The sequence below is a fragment of the Dama dama genome, chromosome 20, assembly GCF_033118175.1.
Source record: "Dama dama isolate Ldn47 chromosome 20, ASM3311817v1, whole genome shotgun sequence".
Taxonomy (NCBI): domain Eukaryota; kingdom Metazoa; phylum Chordata; class Mammalia; order Artiodactyla; family Cervidae; genus Dama; species Dama dama.
In genome coordinates, this window is record NC_083700.1 from 29,412,602 (window position 1) to 29,438,340 (window position 25,739).

The 25,739-nt window shown below is 39.2% G+C and overlaps 1 protein-coding gene across 2 annotated transcripts; it reads left to right on the top strand.

Moving 5' to 3' along the window:
• Window positions 1–11,259: 11,259 nt before the first annotated feature.
• Window positions 11,260–20,767, top strand: SIKE1 (suppressor of IKBKE 1). 2 transcript variants are annotated; one of them, XM_061121078.1, is made up of 5 exons: window positions 11,260–11,516; window positions 11,751–11,856; window positions 12,801–12,943; window positions 14,301–14,414; window positions 18,243–20,767. In XM_061121078.1, the coding sequence occupies exons 1-5, from the start codon at window positions 11,358–11,360 to the stop codon at window positions 18,261–18,263; spliced, it is 543 nt and encodes a 180-aa protein (XP_060977061.1). In that variant the 5' UTR covers window positions 11,260–11,357; the 3' UTR covers window positions 18,264–20,767. The 2 variants fall into 2 exon arrangements, with proteins under 2 accessions (XP_060977061.1, XP_060977060.1); XM_061121077.1 differs by having other exon boundaries at window positions 11,261–11,516; window positions 15,995–20,767.
• Window positions 20,768–25,739: the final 4,972 nt, after the last annotated feature.

Sequence of the window (25,739 nt, forward strand, 5' to 3'; positions counted from 1 at the left end):
AAAAAGGAGTATATAGTCCTCCTCCAATCCAAATGTTACCATGATACTTTCCCCTGGGTCATATTTCCAAAGCATCAAACAAAAGCATAAATGAAAATACCAGTTTGGGAGAAATATCTTTTAATAATAAAACAAAGCACACTAACCCATCAGACTGCCTATCTTTCTTAGTAAGACTTAGCATTAGATATTGGATATTTTGGCCCACATAGGGATAATCTGAATTCATAATGATGAATAAGTATAAATTACTGAGAATTTTTCTTTTAAATATAAATGTAATACTTATTTATATACATTATATATTTATGTATAATATACAGAGCTGACTGTGGCTCAAATCATGAATTCCTTATTGCCAAATTCAGACTTGAATTGAAGAAACTAGGGGAAACCACTAGGCCATTCAGGTATGACCTAAATCAAATCCTTTATGATTATACAGTGGACGTGACAAATAGATTCAAAGGATTAGATTTGATAGACAGAGTGCCTGAAAAACTATGGACAGAGGTTCCTAACATTGTACAAGAGGCTGTGATCAAAACCATGCCCAAGAAAAAGAAATGCAAAAAGGCAAATGGTTTTCTGAGGAGGCTTTACAAATAGCTGAAGAAAGAAGAGAAGCTAAAGGCAAAGGAGAAAAGGAGAGATATACCCATCTGAATGCAGAGTTCCAAAGAATAGCAAGGAGAGATAAGAAAGCTTTCCTCAGTAATCAATGCAAAGAAATAGAGGAAAACAACAGAATGGGAAAGACTAGAGATTTCTTCAAGAAAATTAGATATACCAAGGGAACATTTCACGCAAAGATGGGCACAATTAAGGACAAAAATGATATGGACATAACAGAAACAGAAGGTATTAAGAAGAGGTGGCAAGAATACACAGAAGAACTATACCAAAAAGATCTTCATGACCCAGATAACCATGATGGTGTGATCACTCACCTAGAGCCAGACATCCTGGAATGCAAAGTCAAGTGGGCCGTATGAAGCATCACTACAATAAAGCTAGTGGAGGTGATAGGATTCCAGTTGAGCTATTTCATATCCTAAAAGATGATGCTGTGAAAGTGCTGCACTCAATATGCCAGTAAATTTGGAAAACTCAGCAGTGACCACAGGACTGGAAAAGGTCAGTTTTCATTCCAATCCCAAAGAAAGGCAATGCCAAAGAATGTTCAAACTACTGCACAATTGCACTCATCTCACACGTTAGCAAAGTAATGCTCAAAATTCTCCAAGCTAGGCTTCAACAGTACGTGAACCGTGAACTTCCAGATGTTCAAGCTGAATTTAGATAAGGCAGAGGAACCAGAGATGAAATTGCCAACATCTGTTGGATCATTGAAAAAGCAAGAGAGTTCCAGAAAAACATCTACTTCTGCTTCATTGACTATACCAAAGCTTTTGACTGTGTGGATCACAACAAACTGTGGGAAATTCTTCAAAAGATGGAAATACCAGACCACCTTACCTGCCTCCTGAGAAATCTGTATGCAGGTCAAGAAGCAACAGTTAGAACTGGACATGGAACAACAGACTGGTTCCAAATAGGGAAAGGAGTACATCAAGGCTGTACATTGTCACCCTGCTAATTTAACTTCTATGCAGAGTACATCATGCAAAATGCCAGGCTGGATGAAGCACAAGCTGGAATCAAGATTGCTGGGAGAAAAATTAATAACCTCACATACACAAATGACACCACCGTCATGGCAGAAAGTGAAGAAGAACTAAAGAGCCTCTTGATGAACGTGAAAGAGGAGAGTGAAAAAGTTGGCTTAAAACTCAACATTCAGAAAACTAAGATCATGGCATCTGGTCCCATCACTTCATGGCAAATAGATGGGGAAACAATGGAAACAGTGGCTGACTTTATTTTGGGGGGCTCCAAAATCACTGCAGACAGTGACTGCTGCCATGAGATTAAAAGATGCTTGCGCCTTGGAAGAAAAGGTATAACAAACCTAGACAGCAATATTAAAAAGCAGAGACATTACTTTGCCAACAAAGGCCCAGCTAGTCAAAGCTATGGTTTTTCCAGTAGTCATGTATGGATGTGAGAGTTGGACTATAAAGAAAGCTGAGGCCCAAGAACTGATGCTTTTGAACTGTGGTGTTGGAGAAGACTCTTGAGAGTCCCTTGGGCTGCAAGGAGATCAAACCAGTCAATCCTAAAGGAAATTAGTCCTGAATATTCATTGGAAGGACTGATGTTGAAGCTGATTCCAATACTTTGGCCACCTGATGCGAAGAACTGACTCACTGGAAAAGACCCTGATGCTGGGAAAGATTGAAGGCAGGAGAAGAGGACAACAGAGGATGAGATGGTTGGATGGCATCACTGACTCGATGGCCATAAGTTTGAGTAAGTTCCGGGAGTTGGTGATGGATAGGGAAACCTGGCATGCTACAGTCCATGGTGCCGCAGAGTCAGACACTATTGAGCGACTGAACTGAACTGAACTGATAATATATATAAATAGAATATTTGGGAGACTCCCAAATATTTTGAAATACATTGATGAAAATCCACAGGTAAATGATGTGCTTTATTCAATTAATTATTCAAACAAAATATATCAAATCATATAATTAAATATTCCATTTAGCTAATTATCATCTTATAAATATTTACTATTTTTTATCAAATTTTATTTTAAAAATGTATTCAGATATAAAGAACAAACTAGTGGTTACCAGTAGGGGAGGTGCAAAGTAGGTAGGGGTGAGGAAATGGGTATCAGATATGCTACAAGGATGTATTGTCCCACACAGGGAAAATTGCCAATAGTTTGTAATAACTGAAAATGGAGTATAACTTTTATAAATTTTATGAAAAATTAAAAATTTTAAAAGTCACAAGAAAGTATATTTATATTTATGATGAGAAATCACAGATAACTTAAAAATAAGAAGTAGGTCAGTATTTCTTCAGAATTCTTGTAGAGAATATACAAATGTATAAGGAAAGGGTTGTGCTCATCTTTGAGTGAGCATGCATGGTGACCACAGTTGTTTTTGGCAAGCAGTATATTTTAAAAAATTTTTAATCTTTAGGTAGGGTTGTCGTGGGGAGGCATACTCTCTGGAATTCTTCACCACAGAGCCTTCTACTTCCTATTATTAGCTCTTAGCTCCATTAACTAATTTGCTATTCCTGGTACGACCCCTCTTAGGCTAGAAATAGTATGTATTTTGAATACCAGGAGGTAGTTGTTGAGAGGCAGTTCTCCAAGTGTCTCTCACATTTATGCACATCTTGCAACTGATGCATTTACTTCTCTTTATTCATACTATCTTTTCAAAGGTGTTTGACTAGAAAACAACCTTTAAGTACAAGATAGCATCTCCCTCCAGACCAGAAGGAAGGCATGCTTACTACCCTTTATAAGATATTCAAGTTCTCTAAACTCCAGATTTTCCTATAGAAACCCACCACATGTGCCAGTGTCATCCTGAACCCTTTGCATCACTTTGTGGGGATGCATTAAAGTGCCGATGCTCTGGCTCTTGTTATTGCAGAGAGTAATAAACTATCCTTCATCTCTGACCCAGGAATTTCCAGCATTGTTCCCTCTAATCTTTTATATGGTTCTTTCTCCAGCCTCAGGCAGTTTCCTAATATTCTTATGTTAATCAGTTCTTGGCTAAAAAATTTAGGTGGACTCTTCCTGAAGATCCAGGGCTGGGACTAGGGTGATGCAAGAGAGGTATCCAGGGCAAAAAATTTAAGGAGGTCTACGCTTTTGGGCTCAAGCAAGAACCTAATAATAAGTACCTCCTTGAACTCTATAACCTGGACATCTCTCTTGCCTCACCCTAGTCCCAGCCATGTCTACTTCTCCAGAGCACTCTCTCATTCTCCCCCTCCCTCTTCCTCTCTCGGGCTTTTTTCTCGCTAGTATTCTACCCCAAAAACCCTGGGATGTTGTGAAAAGTAAATGTACTAATATCTGTAAATGTTTGTGTGTGCATGTGTGTGTGTGTGTGTCTGTATGTGCGACCTGATGGACTGTAGCCCACCAGGCTCCTTTTTCCATGGGATTCTCCAGGCAACAATACAGGAATGGGATGCCATGCCCTCCTCCAGTGGATCTTCCCAACTCAGTGATTTAGCCTACATCTCCTGCATTGCAGGCAGAATTTTTTACCACTGAGCCCCTGGGGAAGCCCCTGTAAATGTTTATTGCATGCTTAAAACATAGAAAGTGCTCAAAAATATTTATTTTTTTGTGATTATTATTATAGATATTTTGTGTTTTTTGATGGATATATCTGGGTTAAGTTTTGTTGCTATTTTGTTTTCCTAACAAAGATGTTCCATTAAATCAAATTCACCAAAGAATTTCTATAGCACTTTTTAAAGGAAAAAGATGATATCTAATGATATCTGGAAAATGCTCACATTGCTTAGAAATTGAACATTACAATTCTAAACCTTTATTAAAGCCATATACAACCTTATAAATGGAAAAGCTGAAACTTTGACATCAGTCCAGAGAAGGAAATCAACTACATAAACATTACTACCCCATTTGAGAGTAACAAAGCTAAAGTTATAACCCTGCCAGTGCTCCCCACACATACACATATCATTCACAAGTGGGAAGAAAAGAAAAGAAAAAGAAAACAAGCATGCTTACTTCATCCAACTTTCCAATATATCAAAAATTAAAGCCACTATCTTCTTGGGAATTGTGGTTTATATTGTGTGTGAAATTTAAAAACCTACTGTATCACCAGCTTTGCCTCCACTTGCTCTTATAGGCCCCTGTCTTCTAGCAAAATTCACATTTATATTTATGGATGTCCACTCCCTGGGCTCAGCTTCCCTTGTAGCTCAGTTGGTAAAGAATCTGCCTGCAGTGCAGGAGACTGGGGTTCGATCCCTGGGTTGGAAAGATCCTCTGGAGAAGGAAATGGCAACCCAATCCAGTATCCTTGCCTGGAAAATCGCATGGACAGAGGAGCCTGGTGGGCTGCAGTCCATGGGGTCGCAAAGAGTCAGGCACAACTGAGCAACTAACACTTACTTACTTACTCCCTGGGCTCAGCGGTAAAGAATCTGCCTGCCAATGCAGGAGATCCAGGTTTGATCCCTGGATCAGGAAGATGCCCTGAGGAAGGAAATGGCAACCCATTCTATTATTCTTTCATGGGAATTCCACGGACAGAGGAGCCTGGTGGGCTATGGTCCATGGAGTTGCAAAGAGTCGTACACAACTTAGCAATTAAACAACAACAAAGAATGTGTTACGTGTGCTAACAGACAGGACCAAAGACTCTGGATGCACATTGCTTGCCCCCATCCCAGGAAAAGCCATAGTCTCTGCTGGGTGCTTTCTACCGGATGGTTCTGCCTTTATCAAGCACCGCTCCCACTTCAGTTACATATAAGTCCATCCACGAGATACCATCCCCCCAGACCCACTGCATTCTTCTTCAGCTGGACCTCATCACTGATTCCCAAAGACCTCACTCTCAATTTGTCTCTAGGAAGTTGAACCATACTACAGAAAATTGTAAAATCATGGAGATTATGCCACCACACAAGTATAATTTCTAATTTTAATCAGACCTCTAACACCTCTCATTTATCTTTAACCATTGGAACCTCTCCTTCTATGAGAGATTGCAAATCTTCTATGGTAGATTGAAAAATGGACTCCACCTTTTCCCTCCCAGAAAGAAGTGGGGTGTATTTCTCCACCCCGTGAATGTGGGCTGGCCACATGATTTGCTTTGGCCAGTGAGACACTGTAGAATACATGAGTAAGCAGAGGTGAGAAAACACTTGCACATTTGGTCTTGTATTGATCTTGTTATTCCATAGCCATGTGAACAAGCTATGGCTAGCCTACTAAAGGATTAGAGATCAATGACTAGTCACCACCATCACTCCAGCAGACATCAGACATGTGAGCATACCCAGGACCAGCTAGCCTTCTGCCAACCAACCAATCACAAACTAGAATCAGCCAAATCTGACCCATATGAGAAAGACAACTCAGAAGACTAGTGAGCAAAATAAGTGATTACTGTTTTAAGCCACTAAGCTGTGGGGTAGTTTCTTATGTCAGTCAGTCAGTCAGTTCAGTCGCTCAGTCGTGTCCGACTCTTTGTGACCCCATGAATCGCAGCACGCCAGGCCTCCCTGTCCATCACCAACTCCCGGAGTCTACCCAAACTCATGTCCATCGAGTGGGTGATGCCATCCAGCCATCTCACCCTCTGTCGTCCCCTTCTCCTCCTGTGCCCAATCCCTCCCAGCATCACAGTCTTTTCCAATGAGTCAACTCTTCACATGAGGTGGCCAAATTATTGGAGTTTCAGCTTCAGCATCAGTCCTTCCAATGAATATTCAGGACTGATCTCCTTTAGGATGGACTGGTTGGATCTCCTTGCAGTCCAAGGGACTCTCAAAAGTCTTCTCCAACACCACAGTTCAAAAGCATCAATTCTATGGCACTCAGCTTTCTTCACAGTCCAACTCTCACATCCATACATGACCACTGGAAAAACCATAGCCTTGACTAGGTGGACCTTTGTTGGCAAAGTAATGTCTCTGCTTTTTAATATGCTAGCAGTAAATAAATGGTATATACCCTCTGATTCCCTTCAGTAATTGCTTTATTCCGAACCCTTCCGAACACTTAATAACCACCCCCCCACCACTGTCGGCACCTGATTTTACCTCCTTTTTTAATGAGAAATACACTTAACTCCTCACCCTACCCTGATACCCAACTACAGTGTAATGGTAGAGAGTGTTGATTCTGAAGCCAGACTCCTAACTCTTATCTTGGCTCTAAAATGTATAAACGGTAAGACAAAATTACACATTCCTTCTCTGTTAAAGTAGGGATAATGATAATACCTACCACATATAATTGTTGTGAGAGTTATTTATGAAGAAGACTTTAGATAATTTCATTGCACATAGTGAATGTTCTAAATATATAAGCTACTGTTACTTTATTGTAACCAGTGATCCAGAACTTGATCTTTTAACAGCTTTATTCACATGTGTATTTATAAATAACCCATAAAATTCATGCAGGTAAAGCATACATTTCAGTGATTTTTAGTATATTCAGTGTAGCGCAAACATCATCACAATCTAACTTTAGAGCAGACACTAACGCTTTGCCCCAAATACAGACTTAGGCACCTACCTGAAACCCTTAAGTACAGCTAACTTGAAACTTCAGTATTTATAAATTTAACTACTGACTCAAAGATAAAAGGGACTGTAACACTAGAAAAGATGATCATGGAAAACAAAATTTTAGTTATCATTGCCCTAGAATCTACTGGTAATACTTCATCCCAGAGTGTTTCCTACCAGTGATCTCTCTCCTTTATCCCTCTGTTGGCCGCAGAGGTGTAGAATGGCAGCTATCCTCTCAAAATCAGGGGTCACTTTAGCATCATCTTTTCCTTTCCAAGCTATGAGCTCTCACTCTTTCTCAGCCACAGCCAGAGAAAAGGTTGACCTCTACCTAGGGGGCCACATTTTCTCCTTAAGGATGATTGAGAGTGGGAACAAGGATTGAATTCAGGAAAGATCTATTTCCCACCATGCAAAGTATGATATGGACCCTGGCTCCAGAAAGTCAGTCCATAATAGTTGACAGTATAGCTCCCAAAGTCTGACTCATTCAGTCTTAACTAGGATCATGTGTGGTTCACTGACTGTTCTACTCAGACACTGCTATGTCAGATGCAGTCCAGTTTCTTTTTACACACCTTTCCTCCAGGTAATAGTGAAAAGAATTTCAGACCTTTATGCTCCTGTTGTGGACTGTCCTCTGAAGTTCTTATAAGGAAATACTTATACCAAAAACATGCACACTCCTAAAGAAAAATAATAATTATATTATGTCATAGAGAAGCATAAGACTGGAAATAGCAAGAATACTTTTAACTGTAGTCAGTTTTATTAAAAATGCAATATATGTGCAAAAGATACACATAATTCATTCAAACCCTAGTGTTAAGTGATATACAGTATATGGATCTTAATACCTTTCTAAAGTATTAAATTTTCTGAATCTCAGTACACATCATGTCCCAAGGTTTTGAATAAGGAATTATGAACTTGTATAATCAACAGCTGATTTAGGGAAAGTGGTCAAATCTGAAAAGAAAAGTTTGTGCTTGCTAGATAATACTAAAGCTCTCTGATGCACATGGCATTGTTTAAAGGAAATCTAGGCTTCCTCGGTGACTCAGAAGGTAAAAGAATCTGCCTGCAATTCAGGAGACCCAGGTTCAATCCCTGGGTCGGGAAGATCCCCTGGAGAAGGATCTTCTACCCACCCCGGTATTCTTGAGTGGAGAACTCCTTAGATAGAGTAGACTGGCAGGCTATATAGTTCATGGGGTCACGAAGAGTCAGACACAACAGAGCAACTAATACTCTCACACTTTCACAGAGGAAATTTAACACATGGTAATTGTGAGGATTACATAACTGAATCACTATAAAGTCCTTAGAATACTACTGACAAGTGCAGAGTAAGTGCTTAATAAACATCAGTATTACTGTCAATACTGATAGCAATTATGATATAGTTCTTTCTACAGACCAGGTGTTAGAGATGGTTATGATGCTGCGCTGTGTTGCTAAGTCACTTCAGTAATCTCCGACTCTGTGGGACCCCATGTTCCACCAAGCTCCTCTATCCACGGGATTCTCCAGGCAAGAATACTGGAATGGGTTGCCATGCCCTCCTCCAGGGCATCTTCCCGATCCAGGGATCCATACTATGTCTCTAAAGTCTCCTGCATTGGCAGGCAGGCTCTTTACCACTAGGGCCACCTGGGAAGCCCTATAGAAGCATAAAGCAAGTATATCTTCCAAACTTCGGTTTTCCAGGTCAGGAAAAAGTGGGGAAGGACAAGATCTAGGCAGAGCAGAGAACGGTAATAGGAAAAACCTTCCACAGGATAGCATAATAAGAGGTAGAATTCAAAAGTGTTGATTAAGTACTTTTGTGGCTTTTGAATAGACCTAACAAGTCTTCTTCCAGATTTCACTAGGAACAGGTTGTATGAGTGTAGCAAAAAGAGAATTAGAGAATTCCCCTAAATTGTCTCTCCTATGGGCCCCTGACTGTTGTGTATAATTAGCACCTCACCTTTCATAAGGTAAATGTCCCGTAAGGCTGTGGTTCATATGGTGAGGGAAAGTGTAGGAGAGCACTAATTGCATGGAATTGTGGTTTTAGTAAAGGAATATATTAAAATACTGTTTGCAAATTCTGCAATGGTGGGGTAAGTGGGCCAGCCGTATTATCTATAGGAGGTGTGGTAGGCAGATTTTCCTCCAGAATATACTGAGAATAAAAGGTAAAAAGTCAATTCTCCTCCCCAACACCCTTCTCTGACCTCTCACTACTGCCATGGCACTCTTGCCCCTTTCACTGGGTTCCTAATTCTGTTACTACCTCCAACTATATATAAGAGTTTGAACTCTTTCTCCCTTAGAATATAAACTCCCTAAGGGTCAAGACCTTGTGTCATTCTCTGCTGTATATCCAGACACTAAACAGTGCTTGAAACTGAAGACTTTTCAAAAATATTTACAGTAATAAAGTAATCAATGAAAAAGAACAAAGCTTGACACACAAGCTTGACAAGGTAAACATAAATCGATATAATAGCACAAGTCATTGCTGTTCTGGTTAAATTTATTTTCAATGAATAATTGAGCTAAAATAGAAAAAAATAGGTAAGCAGACAATGACTCTACCTCACACCCATTAAAATGGCTATTGAAGAAAAGAGAAAATAACATGTGTATGCAAAGATGTGAAGAAATTGAAACCCTTATGTACTGTTGGTAAACATGTAAAATGATGCAGCCACTGTGGAAAACAGTTTGGTCATTCCTCAAAAATTTAAAAATAGAATTACCACATGTCCCAGTGATTCCACTTCTGGATATACACTCAAAAGAATTTAAAGGAGGGATGCAAACAGATATTTATACATGTGTTCATAACAGCATTATTTACAAGAGCAAAAAGATGAAGGCTACCCAAGGGTCCATCAGTAGTTGTCATTGTTGAGTCATGTCCAACTCTTTGTGACCCCACAGGTTGTAGCCCACCAGGCTCCTCTGTCCATGGGCTTCTCCAGGCAAGAACAGTGGAGTGGGTTGCCAGTTCCTCCTCCATGGGGTCTTCCTGACCCAGGGATAGAACATGAAGTCTCCTGCACTGGCAGGCAGATTCTTTACCACTGAGCCACCACGGAAGCCTATACATATGCACACACATATATATGAATATTAGTCAGTCTTAACAAGAAAGGAATTTCTGCTTGCATGGATGAACCTTGAGGACATTATGCCAAGTGAAATAAGCCATTCACTAAAATGACAATTATGACTTCTATGATTCCACTTGTATGATGTATCTAATGTAGATAAATTCATAGAGACAGAAAGTAGAGGAGTGGTTGCCAAGGGCTGGGAGGAAGGCAGAATAAGGAGTTAAAGTCTAATGCTGTTGTGTTTACTCGCTAAGTAGCTTTCCACTCTTTGCAGCCCCATGGACTGCAACACACCAGGCTTTCCAGTCCTTCACCATCTCCCAGAGTTTGCTCAAATTCATGTTCATTGAATCAGTGAAGCTATCCAACCATCTTATCCTGTCACCCCTTTCTCCTCCCGCCCTCAACCTTTCTGAGCATCAGAGTCTTTTTCAGTGAATCAGTTCTTAGCATCAGGTGGCCAAATTACTTGAGCTTGAGCTTCATCATCAGTCCTTCCAACTAATAGTCAGGGCTGATTTCCTTTAGGATTGACTGATTTGATCTCCTTGCACTCCAAGAGACTCTCAAGAGTCTTCAGTTTTGCAAAATGAAAAGAATTCTGCAGATGAATGGTAGTGATGACTGCACAACAACTTGAATGTACTTAATACTATTGGTTAAGATGATAAATTTAAAGCGTGTTTACCACATTAAAAGAAAAAAATTTTAAACGGTGATAAGAACAATCCACATCAATCAAAACCAGTAGGAACAGGAGAAACTCAAGACTAGCCCAGCCTTAACACAACTTGACCACCAGGCAGTGGAAACAGGAAACCAAAGGCGTGGCAAGGGCAGGCCTCTGGGGCTCTGCACAGGGCGAGGATGTGGGGAAGCCACAGGTTAAAGACGGTCACCAGCCACCCACTGGTCAGGCTGCCACTGCGCAAGCGCATATCGCGGCTCCCGCCGAGGCTCCTTTTAAACGTACCCGGAAGTGACGTCTGTAAAGCTGAGACTCGCTCAGGGACGCGCTGAGTCCTTGGCACAGGTGAGTGGTGTTCTGACTGCGGTCCAGGGGCTGCTATGAGCTGCACCATCGAGAAGATTCTGACAGACGCTAAGACTCTATTGGAGAGGCTGAGGGAGCACGATGCGGCCGCCGAGTCACTAGTGGATCAGTCGGCGGCTCTGCACCGGCGGGTAGCCGCTATGCGGGAGGCGGGAACAGCGCTTCCGGACCAGGTCAGGCAGAGGGTACGGGCCCGTGCCCTCAGGTTCTGGGCACTTAAGGGGTGGAGGATGAGGTAAAGTGGAAACTCGGCTTGGAGTTTTTTCCTGGTCCCAGAGGGTGGCGGTGAGACCTTTCTGCGGGGTCGGGGCTGCCAGTACTGCCCTGGAGTTCTGCCTCCTACCTCTTCAGTTGCATCTGCGGCTGTTATGTTTACGGCGCGATTAGTTTGTCTCTTGTTTGTCCAGTATCAAGAGGATGCATCCGATATAAAGGACATGTCCAAATACAAACCTCACATTCTGCTGTCCCAAGAGAATACACAGATTAGAGACTTGCAGCAGGAAAACAGAGGTTAGTCAGGCCTTTTTGTGTGTAATGATTTTCTCATATCCAGTAATATTTCAAAAGTTCCTGCAAAACTGACAAGTCACAAAAGTGCACATGCTGTAGTGGTGGTTTAGTCACCAAGTCGTGTCCGACTCTTGGGACCCCATGGACTGTAGCCTGCCAGGCTTCTCTATCCATGGGATTCTCCAGATAAGAATACTGGAGTGGGTTGCCATAGCCTGTGCTGACCCAATAGCAGTAAAGTTTGTTACATTACTCTTTTCAAGGTGATCTGACTGATTTTGTATTTAAACGCAGCTTACCCAAGAGGTGCTTGGTAGAGTTGAATTATTATTGCATGGCTTGTTAGGCATCTGGAGACGGAGGTTTGCATAACGGAAGAGTTAATATCCTCAAGGGCTTAAAATTTAATGTTTAAATATTAATTGAGATAAACATTAAAGCTAAGATTGAAGGGATTTTTATGTTCTTATGCAAGGTGGAAGAGCTAAATTTAATCCTCAGGTGTATATTCTTGGGCTTGGTGAATATATTGTAATGATAGTAGTATGAAAAGTTATTTATATATTTACAGAGGGCTTTCACATATATCATGCAATACCTATATGTATTGTCATATGTTCATTTTGAAGTAGACAAGCCAGGTTTTTATTATTGCAAGGCAGATAAGAAATAGGCTCAGAAAGGTTACATGATAATTCACAGAATTGTACTTAAACTCATGTCTTCTGATGCCACATCCCATGTTGTTTCTACCAGATTTTGTTGCTTCTGCCTGGAAAGATATTTTTCACATAGACCATGACTGTTGAGTTTTGTGGACTTAAACACCAATTTACATCTTTGGGTTCATAATATTTCATGGCATGTCATAAAATCCAGCTGTTTGAGTTTGGCTTTAGGAAGTATCTCAGACATCACTGCCAAGTTATTTTGTTTTTTGATAGAGCTATGGGTTTCCTTGGAGGAACACCAGGATGCTTTGGAACTCATCATGAGCAAATACCGGAAACAGATGTTACAATTAATGGTTGCTAAAAAAGCAGCGGATGCTGAGCCAGTGCTGAAAGCTCACCAGTCTCACTCTGCAGTAAGAAACTTTGATGGATAAATTCTAAATGAATTGAAATCTTGACATTGTTTTAGCTCATGTGCTTGCTTTTGAAGTAAGCTTGTTTTCCTTTCATGTTTACCACATTTGCTGTAGGTTTTAGTATAGCTTTGTAAAGATATGAGTAGAAAAAAGGGGGTAAAGGGCCTTTTATCTGAGTAAGACTCAAGTTTGTCCCTCCACCAAGATCTCTCTTCAAAATGTTAATGAATACTTAGTTTTTCCACTGAACAATGTCAATTAGTGTTAAAGTGAAAATGAAAGTCGCTCAGTCATGTCTGACTCTTTGGGACCCCATGGACTATACGGTCCATGGAATTCTCCAGGCCAGAATACTGGAGTGGGTAATCTTTCCCTTTTCCAAGGGATCTTCCCAATCTAGGGATTGAACCCAGGTCTCCTGCATTGCAGACAGATTCTTTACCAGCTGAGCCACAAGGGAAGCCTGTTAGTGTTAACGGTATTCAGTAAATACTTGAGTTGTTATTATGGTACATTTCACTAAACTGTAAGCTCCTTGCTTGTAAGGAGCATGAATTTATCTTTTATCCCTAACATAGTGCTTGGCACATAGCAGGGGGTCAGTAAACATAGCATCATACTATGTTGTTAGGAGAGAGAAGTATGGTTTTAAAAAAAAAAAAGAAATACGGCCTAGTTTCTATACTTGCATTGCTTATGGTTTAATTTGGGAGGTGCAGTAATTGTTCTTAAGTTTGTAGAGTGCTTTAGAGTTGTCTTTGTAGGTTTGCATGTACTATATCATTTAATCCTAAATTAATAGATTGATACCTCACTATTTGCTGCAGCGGAATTTATGGAAGATAAGTTTCATCTTAGATTCTATTGAAAGCATTTTAATGAGTTTAACTAACTAAGGTCATAGGGAACAAGGATCTTTTAAATATGTGAATGGCTTTCATCTTTGGTCCAAAGGAGAAAAACCTGATCCTTGAAGAAGACAGAATTTAGCTTATATGAAAAGCTTGCTAAGAGATATGTCCAAAGATAGAATAAGGTACCTTGGAATGTGGCAAGCTTCCTGCCAATAAAAGTATTTAAATTTAAGTTAAACAGCCATTTAGAGATAGTGTCCAACATCTAATGGATGATTAGACTAGAATCAATCTTCTGAAAATGACTTATCTGTGAATATTACAAGATAAGTTTATAATGGCTTTACCTCTGAGGACTTAGATTGTAGTGAAATTCCTGTAGCCTCTGTACCACAGATTAAATGAATTTTTAACATCATAATACATGTGTTCTCATGAACTTCATATCTGCTAAAAAAAAAAATGACTTTTTCACTTTTTTAATCTGAATATCTTCACAGGAAATTGAGAATCAGATTGACAGAATCTGTGAAATGGGAGAAGTGATGAGGAAAGCAGTTCAAATGGATGATGACCAGTTTTGTAAGATTCAGGAAAAACTAGCGCAATTAGAGGTAAGATTATTGCTATTTTAGGTTCACAATATCTTAGGGAGTTTTCAGAGTCTGAAAGGTATGCCATCATTGTATATCACTGCAGTGTATTGATGTTTCCTTTGTGGTCTGATTTAAAATTAAAACATCCTCCATACGCTTTTGAAGAAAGGAAAGGTAATCAGAAGCAAACAATGAAAATGCTTATTGGCTAGAAATTGATATATCATATTGAGAGGGTAAAGGGAGTGGAAGGGACATGTGAGCTAAAGTCCCTCATTTGCTGTAAAAAGAACTCAGATAGATACTGTTTAAACTTGATGATCAGGAAATAGCAGTACAAGACATGTTATTTAGAATTATGGAAGTAAACACCAAAAGAAATAAATAAAAATATTAAAAGTGGTTGCCTTTGGGAAACAAAGCCAAGGGACTTCAGACTATTTTACAGGTCTTTGTAGTCTTGATTTTTTTTTAATCAATTTTTATTTTATAGTCTTGATTTTTTTTAAAGCTGTTTTCATGTAATGTTTTAATTAAATTGGGAATAATTTACAAAGAAAGGCCTGGAGTGTTAGTGTGCCCATACAGTTATTAAAGAGAAACATTACAACAGGTGATTTGAATGTTCCTTATTACAAATTCTGCCATGGGCCCTTTGAAAATTACAAGAGAGAAAAAGACAGAATCCCTCCTTGGAGTCTAATGATAGCAATAAGAGTAATAACTTTTTTTGATATGAAAATGTATGTAAATGCTAGGAGATACAGGGTATGTCTTGGTGAAACCTGAAAATGCTGTGGTTTACCAGAATTTCCAGCAGAGAGAATAAGGATGAAGGGTGCAAACTGCCGTATCTGGAAATCAAGGGGAGTGGCAAAGACCCAATTAGGATAAGAGTTAGTTAAAATGATAGAATGACCTTATGTATGCCATCCCTAATTTACTTCAGTTATGGAAACAGCCCTAAGGAAATGTGAGACAAGTCTTACTTAATACTTTTGAGTGGAAAAAATGTGGGCATTGGGTGGAGACCAGCAATACCACATCCAAGTTATCTGAGCATGTGCAGGCTTTTGGACTTTTGGGAGCCAGTGTCCTCATCTCAAAGAGAACATGGATGTAGGCAATGGTCCCTACCCTACATATTGTATGAGATAATATATGTAAGACACCCATGTGATACCTGGCTCTGTGCCCAGTAATTCTTTTCCCCCTTTCCTTCTTTTCTCCAAAACTATAGGACATCTAGGAGAGAAGGTTAAGCAGAGTGGAAATATTATTAGGAATTTGAAAGACAGAAGAAACAATAGTAAAACTTGTGGGAACCATAAAGATTTTGACAAGCAGTGAATTCCTCTAGTGGAGCAGGACCCTGTTTTTTTCATGTGTAGTCTTAACACGTGACATGTGGAAATTACTCAGTAAATGTTTTTTAACTGAATAGATAAGTAGAATTTTAGGAAATTCTCAGTTCTTCTGTTTCTTTAAAACTTTAAAAAGTAAAATAATATACTTTCTGTTTCAAGCCGCAAACAGTGGGTTCTGATACAGTTTGACAGAATACCTGAAATGAACATACACTTTTTTTTATTTTCCAGCTTGAAAATAAGGAACTTCGAGAATTATTGTCTATCAGCAGTGAGTCTCTTCAGGTCAGGAAGGAAAGCTCAGTGGACACTGCTTCCCAAGCCATCAAATAATTCAACTTCTGAATAATGCCTGGAGATTGTTTATCAAGGAAGGAAGTTAATAACTCTATTCAAGTATTGTCCGTTCAGTGTCTTGCCTCAGACTTGATTTAATGTTGATTAAATGTATCAAGTGGCAATTTAGAATTTGCAGTCAAAAGTGGCTGTCCACAAAATAGTTTTAAGGCGTGTTAGTAACTAAGTACACACTGAGTTTCACTATTCCTTTCTGTAAGAGACTAATTTTCATTTTTGGGAACTTGATTTATATAAACTGTGTTTTCAGTTCATTTTTGTTCTTTCATATCTCTGAAACTTGTAGCATTTTGTTATAAGCCAGCAGTTTTATTTTATATCAGATTATATATTGCAATTCTAAAAAATTTTAAAAACAGATTATCTTTGTAGGTCTGTTTGGCATAAACCTGGATTTTTTTCCACTTGAGAAAAATAAGACAATTCCACAGAAGTTGATTGGCAGATTCTCTAATTTGTAACATCATTCACCTTTTATGTAGTTTTAAGTCTCTCTGGTGCTAAGAGTTGGCACATTATGGCCTGGTGTCTTTACTCTTGAGAGAACCTATTGCTAGTCCCCACAAAATATACTTGAAAGTAAGTCAACTGTTTTTTTCCAGTGGTAGTATAATCATCGTATTGTTCAAAGAATGTTGAAACTTTTGTCCTGTGTATGTGTATGCACATACATGTGCTTAGTTCAGATGCTGAAAGTAAATTTTATTTATTCTGTTAGATATTATTAGTCAATTCTTCAGTTTTGTCCTACTTGGAAATCTTCAATTTGGGTAGTTTATCCAGTGTGAAGAATATATAATAGGTTTATTCACATCATAGTTATAGGTACTACATTCTACAGTTTAATTTATATATAACTTCCATTTGTAATTAAGAACCATCACTTGTTTGGATGTCTTTCATCACTAGTACTAGTAGTTTGCTTTTTTTTTAGATCCACTTTTGACAAGGAAGCAAAGTTTTATCACTTAATGAGAGTTTATTTCATTTCTGGAAGCTGTGTTGAGAGTCAAATGCTAAGTGATCAGCTAGGCTCACTCGTCATTTGATTCCCTCATCTCAGTTTATCTTATTTCACATTTATAAATTACTCATGTAATATTGTCAATTTAGTTTTGCCCCCAAATAATTGAAATAATGAATGCTAAATCTGTCAATATTTCCCAATTACCCTAAGCATTGTACTGCATGGGATAGGCACATCACTAGAAAGATTTTTGTTAGTGCTTTGAGTGGTGTAAACTTTCTTTTATACTGCCATAAAGAATTAACACCAATTAAAACAACAGAATTTATCCAAGATATCCTAAAAGCATCTGATCCCAGTAATACTAACAGACTTTGCCTATAGTGGTAGGCTGTAATGAATTGGTATATGTCATTTTTCAATTTGTCAGATTTCTATTCAGATTCTTGTAAACAATTTGAAAAACATTTCCACCCAAAGTGTGGGTCTTCTTATCTCTTTTCCTGAGTATGTAAACTTTTAGTCTGATCATTTGCCTTGAAGTGCATGCCCTAAGTGCCACCATTTCCCACAGTTCCATTCAGGAGGCAGAAGAATGCCTTTTGTTAGCTGCCATGGCCAATTTTTGGTGAAAATGGTAAAAAAGTGTCTTGAAAATTAAGTATTATTGAAATCTACCTTTATTGTGTATTAGTCATTAGTTATGTCTGACTCTTTGTGACTCCATTGACTGTAGCCCGCCAAGTTCTCTGTCCATGAACTTTTATTAGTATCATGCATAATTTGATTCAAACACTGAAAGTCTATTTCAGTGTTCCTCAAAATGTGGTTCACTGACCTAAAATAGAAGTTTGGGAATGGAATCTAGGAATTTGTATTTTAATAATCATCCCAGATAACTTCTAAGGACATTAGTTTGAGAATGTCAAACTAATTGACAAAAAAATTCAGTGTTTTCAAAGAAAAATCTGGTAGAGAGGCAAATGTGATAAATAAAAGGATGTATTGAGTACAGAGGAGGAACTATCTACAACTTGAGAATCCTATAGAGACAAAATAAGGCTGAATGCTGAAGAATCTGAAGTTGAATGGTTCTGTGAAGACCTACAAGATCTTCTAGAACTAACACCCAAAAAAATGTCCTTTTCATTTTAGGAGACTGGAATGCAAAAGTAGGAAGTCAAGAAATACCTGGAGTAACAGGCAAATTTGGTCTTGGAGTACAGAATGAAGCAAAGCAAAGGCTAATGGAGTTTTGCCAAGAGAACGCACTGGTCATAGCAAATGCCCTCTTCCAATAACACAAAAGAAGACTCTATACATGGACATCACCAGATGGTCAATACCGAAATTAGATTGATTATATTTGCACCAAAGACGGAGAAGCTCTATACAGTCAGCAAAAATAAGACTGGGAGCCAAATGTGGCTCAGACCATGAACTCCTTATTGCCAAATTCAGACTTAAATTGAAGAAAATAGGGAAAACCACTAGACCATTCAGGTATGACCTAAATCAAATCCCTTACGATTATACAGTGAAAGTGAGAAATAGATTCAAGGGATTAGATCTGATAGAGTGCCTGAAGATATATGGATGGAGGTTTATGATATTGTATAGAAGGCAGGGATCAAGACCATCCCCAAGAAAAAGAAAGGCAAAATAGTTGTCTGAGGAGGCCTTACAAATAGCTGTGAAAAGAAGAGAAGCAAAAGGCAAAGGAGAGAAGGAAAGATATACCCATTTGAATGCAGAGTTCCAAAGAATAGCAAGGAGAGATAAGAAAGCCTTTCTCAGTGATCTGTGCAAAGAAATAGAGGAAAACAATAGAATGGGAAAGACTAGAGATTTCTTCAAGAAAATTAGAGATACCAAGGGAACATTTCATGCAAAATGGGCACAATAAAGGACAGAAATGGTATGGACCTAACAGAAACAGAAGAGATTAAGAAGAGGTGGCAAGAATACACAGAAGAACTGTACAACTCATGACCCAGATAATCACAATGATAGGATCACTCACCTAGAGCCAGACATCCTGGAATGCAAAGTCAAGTGGGCCGTACGAAGCATCATTACGATAAAGCTAGTGGAGGTGATAGAATTCCAGTTGAGCTATTTCAAATCCTAAAAGATGATGCTGTGAAAGTGCTGCAGTCAACATGTCAGCAAATTTGGAAAACTCAGCAGTGACCACAGGACTGGAAAAGGTCAGTTTTCATTCCAATCCCAAAGAAAAGCAATGCCTAAGAAGGTTCGAACTACTGCACAATTGCACTCATCTCACACGCTAGCAAAGTAATGCTCAAAATTCTCCAAGCCAGGCTTCAACAGTACAAGAACTGTGAACTTCCAGATTTTCAAGCTAGATTTAGAAAAGGCAGAGGAACCAGAGATGAAATTGCCAACATCCGCTAGATCATGGAAACAGCAAGACAGTTCCAGAAAAACATGTACTTTGGCTTTATTGACTATGCCAAAGCCTTTGACTGTGGATCACAACAAACTGTGGAAAATTCTTCAAGAGATGGCAATACCAGACCACCTTACCTGCCTCCTGAGAAATCTGTATGCAGGTCAGGAAGCAACAGTTAGAACTGGACATGGAACAACAGACTGGTTCCAAATAGGGAAAGGAGTATGTCAAGGCTGTACATTGTCACCCTGCTAATTTAACTTCTCTGCAGAGTACATCATGCAAAATGCCAGGCTGGAGGAAGCACCAGCTGGAATCAAGACTGCCGGGAGAAATATCAATAACCTCACATACGCAGATGACACCACCCTTATGGCAGAAAGCAAAGAAGCACTAAAGAGCCTCTTGATGAAAGTGAAAGAGGAGAGTGAAAAAGTTGGCTTAAAACTCAACATTCAGAAAACTAAGATCATGGCATCTGGTCCCATCACTTCATGGCAAATAGACGGGGAAACAGTGTCAGACTATATTTTTGGGGGCTCCAAAATCACTGCAGACGGTGATTGCAGCCATGAAATTAAAAGACACTTGCTCCTTGGAAGGAAAGTTATGACCAACTTAGACAGCATACTAAAAAGCAGACATTACTTTGCCAACAAAGGTCCGTCTAGTCAAAGCTATGGCTTTCCCAGTAGTCATGTATGGATGTGAGAGATGGACTATAAAGAAAGCTGAGCACTGAAGAATTGATGCTTTTGACCTGTGGAGTTGGAGAAGACTCTTGAGAGTCCCTTGGACTGCACGGAGATCCAACCAGTCCATCCTAAAGGAGATCAGTCCTGAGTATTCATTGGAAGGACTGATGCTGAAGCTGAAACTCCAATACTTTGGCCACCTAATGCGAAGAACTGACTCAATGGAAAAGACCCTGATGCTGGGAAAGACTGAAGGTGGGAGAAGGGGACGACAGAGGATGTGATAGATGGTTGGATGGCATCACCAACTCAATGGACATGAGTTTGAGTAATAAACTCCAGGAGTTGGTAATGGACAGGGAGGCCTGGCCTGCTGCAGTCCATGGGGTCACAAAGAGTCTGATGCAACTGAGTGACTGAACTGAACTGAGAGACAAAAATAAGTAGGAGAACTAGAAGGCTGGGTCCTTTCTAGTTGTTGTAAAATCTCCATTTCCAGTTGTACTTCATTTTACAGATACTCAGGTACAAGGAGGTTATTCAAACAGAAACCAAGATTCCAATGCAGACTTGAAACATATTCTTAACTATTAAGATTCCTTTAAATGCCAAATAATGTTCAGTATTCAAGTGGTTCTTGATAAGCAAAATCTACTTTTATTAATAGTGGAAAAGAAACACCACAGCCTACATATTACAAAATATCATGAATTTAATAATTGAAGCCTGGAGAAGGAAATGGCAACCCACTCCAGGACCCTTGCCTGGAAAATTCCATGGATGGGGTAGCCTGGTGGGCTATAGTCCATGGGGTTGCAAAAAGTCAGACACGACTGAGCAACTTCACTTTCACTTTCACTTTAAGTGATGAGACCTAATTGTCATCTGTTTTCCAGTGTGTGCATGCAACCGAAAGGAACAGTGTTTAATCATTGCTTAGCAGTACTAACTACATACAGGAAAGGATGTGGTTCTGTCTTTCAGATCTGCCTCATTAGCATATTTTTCATCTTTCATGCTATATTCTTGTTGCAGGAAGGTTAGTGCTGTGCCAGAAGTCATGTCCATGTTAGAAAGCAGGAAGAAAACAGAGGGGGGAAATAGCCTATGCCAGCTCTACCTGTTCTCTTTTATGAGGAAAAGCAAAGCTTTCCCAGAAATCCAGACAGTTTCCTTTGTCTTATTTGCCTGACCTGTTAAATTGTGAACTTCTAACAGCAGAGGAGGCTGGGTACATAGCTGCCCCAGATAAAATCAGTATTCTGTTAGGAAAGAGCATTAAGAAAGCAGCTAACAACAGTCTTTACACTGAATAGTTTTTAACCATTGTGTTGATGTTGAATGGCCAAGGAGTGGGCTGCAGGAGATACCTGTCATCTCTCTTCTTGGCTGCCCATTATCCTAACTCATACTATAGTCTGGGAACCTATCACCTAATGAGGCAGCACCTTACTCCCTCCTGACAAATTTGAAAGTGTCAGATACTTGTTTTCCCAGCCTCTTTGCAGCCAGGGAAGACACCTCTGCCTTAAAAGTGTTTGATAGAAAGATGGAGGGCTATGCGGAATTCTTTGAGTAAAGGCAGTGATATACAACACCGGCTTCTACATCCACAGAAAGCAACAAGAAAATAGCGGCACTGACAACACTCAGTGTCCAGTGTCAGCAAAGTCCACGGTGTAAGCTGCAGTGTCTGCCCAACAGTGGAGACGGTGGGGTCTTCACTGAGGCTATTATCTGAAGTGATTATAGAGGTTGTACAGCCTCTAAATCTGGTCTTCAGGGTATCCAGAGATCCTGAGGACTACTTATTAGCTTTTACTAATGTCACTTTTTGTTAAAATTAACCTGAATTGACTATAATTAAGAATGGAACCCTGACTGATAAAATAAGCATAGTTTAAAAAGCAACCTTTTGAATATAAATCTTGTCCACACTTTATGCATAATTTTACACTTAATGTTTTAATGTAATTTTTGACTTACAAAAGGATGTGACATGCATATAAATTATCAAGCATAATAATTCATCTCTTAATTTAAGAAATAGAACATTACCCATTTGTTACATTTATTTATTTGAGCTCCTCTCCTGTCTCTATCCCTCTGCTCCCTCTTTTTAATAGTTTTGTCACATGTAAAAAGACCTGAAATATGTATCTCACCCTGAAATGACATTTTTAGTTTTGTTTCTTTTTGAGCTTTAGGAAAGTGGTATCAGACTGTATAGTAGCCTATGGGGATTTTATTTTTTTCACTCTTTGTTATATTTCTAAGATTCATTATGTTATATATAGTTGTCATTCATTTTCATTGATGTATAAGATTTAATCATGTGACTACAGTATATTTTGAAGGGATACATAAATATAAAATAATAAAATCATACTTTTTAAAAAAAATCCTTGATACTTTCTGACTCCTACTTTATAATTCTCCCTCCATATACCTTATTGGTATTATATACATTTCACTATAAGCAAGTGTATTTCATATTCTGTAGTTATTTCACTTGCAGTTGTCTCATGTCAACTTTTAAGGTGAATTAAGGAGGAATATTCACTAATTTGCATAGTGGAAAGCAAATGATGCTTTTTTTCTGTCACTCTTCAAGAATGCTAGAGGAGGTGGAACCTTCAGAGCTTCGGTGAACTACATTTTGTTCACATTTTGTCTAGCCTCCTAGAAATGGATTTCTTTATGTTATTGATCCTAAGATTTATTTTTATTTCATACTTTAATGTCTCTGAAATTGGGATATGTCTTATACATGTTGGGGTTGTGGTGTAGTTGATTCTAAGCATAAGGAAAATTGATTTGAATTTCTGGTGGCATGACTGGACAAAGGCAAGCTCTTGACAGTTCAGTCAACAAACTAAGAACTATTTGAAAACGGAATGGGGGGTTAGCTGTTTTCTGTGAACTTTCCATTAACATTTTATTTGTAAAATCAAGAGTGCATAAGAACTTGGGAGTATGGCTGTCTTATTTTTCTATTGCTATATAACAAATCACCACAAATTTAGCAGCTTAAAGCAACAGTTATTTATTATCCTATAGTTCTATAAGTCAGAAGTCCATGCAGGGCTCAACTGGGTTTTCTCAGGATCTCACCAGACTGAAGTCAAGGTGTCATCTGAGCCTAACATCTCATCCAAGGCTCTGGTCCCTCTCCCATACTTACATGGTTGTTGGCAAAATTCATTTCCTTGCAGGTGTAGAACTCAGAGGCCTTCAAGGCCAACAGAAGATCATCTCTGACTTTCATTGTCTTCCACTTCTAGACGCCCTTATAAGAGCTCACATTATTAGGCCCACATAGAATAAGCTCCCTCTTGATTAACTCAACTGATGAGATACCTTAATTACATCTACAATGATCCCTTTTGCCGTTAAGGAGATATAAGTGGTATCCTCTAACATCTACAAACTCAGACCATGCTCAAGAGGAAGAAATTATAGAAGGCAAATGTACCATATGATGGGAATCTTGGTGGCCATCTTAAAATTCTGCCTACCACAGTGGCTTTTGGAAGTTTGGAATAAAATCGTGAAGACAACCGGTGGCTCAGCAATAAAGAACCCACCTGCCAATGCAGGAGACCTGGATTCAATCCCTGTGTTGGGAAGATCCCATGGAGGAGGAAATGGCAACCCACTCCAGTATTCTTGGCAGGAAAATCCCGTGGACAGGGGAGCCTGGCAGGCTATGGTCCACAGGGCTGCAAAGAGTCGGACAGGACTGAGCACACATTACATACTCAGCATTACGACAGCAATGAAATGCTGCATTACCAGTATTTTTTGTGGCCCCAGAATACTTCTGTGTAGAAAAACCTGCACATCTATGAGACCAAAAAAAAGAAGAAGAAGAAAAAGATTTATTAGTAAAATCCACCAATGCATGCTAAAATGAGTGAACCAAAGTTCAGTCAGAAAAAGTCTCCTTATCAGTTTCCCAGAGTTGCCATAAGAAATGACCACAAACTAGATGGCCTCAAACAACAGAAATCTATTCTCTCACAGTTCTGGAGGCTGCAAGTCTGAAATCAAGGTGTTGGCAGGTCAGTTCCTTCTGGGAGATCTGAGGAAGAATGTGTCCCATGCCCCTTTTCTAACTTCTGGTAACTCCTGGCATTCCTTGACTTCCAGATGCATCTTTGCAATCTCTGCCTCCTTAGTCTTCACATTATGTTGTACTTATATGTCTCTGTGTCCAAATTTCTTTCTTCTTCTAAGGATGCTAGTTATTGGATTAGGGTTTACCCTAGTCCTGATTTCATTTTAACTTGACTATTTGCAAAGATACTATTCCAAATAAGGCTACATTCTGAATTCTGGGTACACATGTATGTTAAGAGGACACTATTCAATCAAGCATGGTCTCAGAGTATCTCCCCCACAATATTTTATTATTATAAAGGGAAAAACAGTAATTTTACCATGAAAAATGCAGGCAGACAACACTGACCAATTGGTTAGGTAAACATCACTAATAATACTTTCAACATCATATAAGCCCAGTGTAGGATGCAATGAGAAGCGTACATGACCTCTCTGTAACATTCTTTCAAGTAATGCATAGTATCAATCTAAGCAAAGGAAACATCAGACAAAACCAAATTAGGGAAGTTTACAAAATAACTCACCAATATTGTTTTATAACATCTAGGTCATGAAAGAAGGAAAAACTGAGGAAATGCCACAGAATGGAGGTAACTAAGGAGACAGGGGAAACTGGAAACAGTGTCAGACTTTATTTTGGGGGGCTCCAAAATCACTGCAGATGGTGATCGCAGCCATGAAATTAAAACACTCATTGGAAGGAAAGTTATGACCAACCTAGACAGCATATTAAAAAGCAGAGACATTACTTTGTCAACAAAGGTCCGTCTAGTCAAATCTATGGTTTTTCCAGTGGTCATGTTTGGATGTGAGAGTTGGACTGTGAAGAAAGCTGAGCACCGAAGAACTGATGCTTTGGAACTGTGGTGGAGAAGACTCTTGAGAGTCTCTTGGACTGCAAGTCCATCCTAAAGGAGATCAGTCCTGGGTGTTCATTGGAAGGACTGATGCTGAAGCTGAAACTCCAATACTTTGGCCACCTGATGTGAAGAACTGACTCATTGGAAAGGACCCTGATGCTGGGAAAGACTGAAGGCAGGAGGAGAAGGGGACGACAGAGGATAAGATGGTTGGATGGCATTACCGACTCGATGGACATGAGTTTGAGTAAACTCCGGGAGTTGGTGATGGACAGGGAGGCCTGGCGAGCTGCGATTCATGGGGTTGCAAAGGGTCGGACACAACTGAGCCCGACTGAACTGAACTGAAGGAGACATAGTATTAAGTGTAGGGAGGGATCCTGCATTTGATTCTGGGAGAGAAAATGGATGTTAGAGAAACACTGGTGAAACCCAAATTAATTTTGTAGTTAATATTATTGTGTCAAGGTTCATTTCTTACTTTTCTAGAAAGCTTATTATGCCAGTGACTGAAAAAAATTTTGAATGAGGCTTGAAACTTCTCATCCAATTCTGT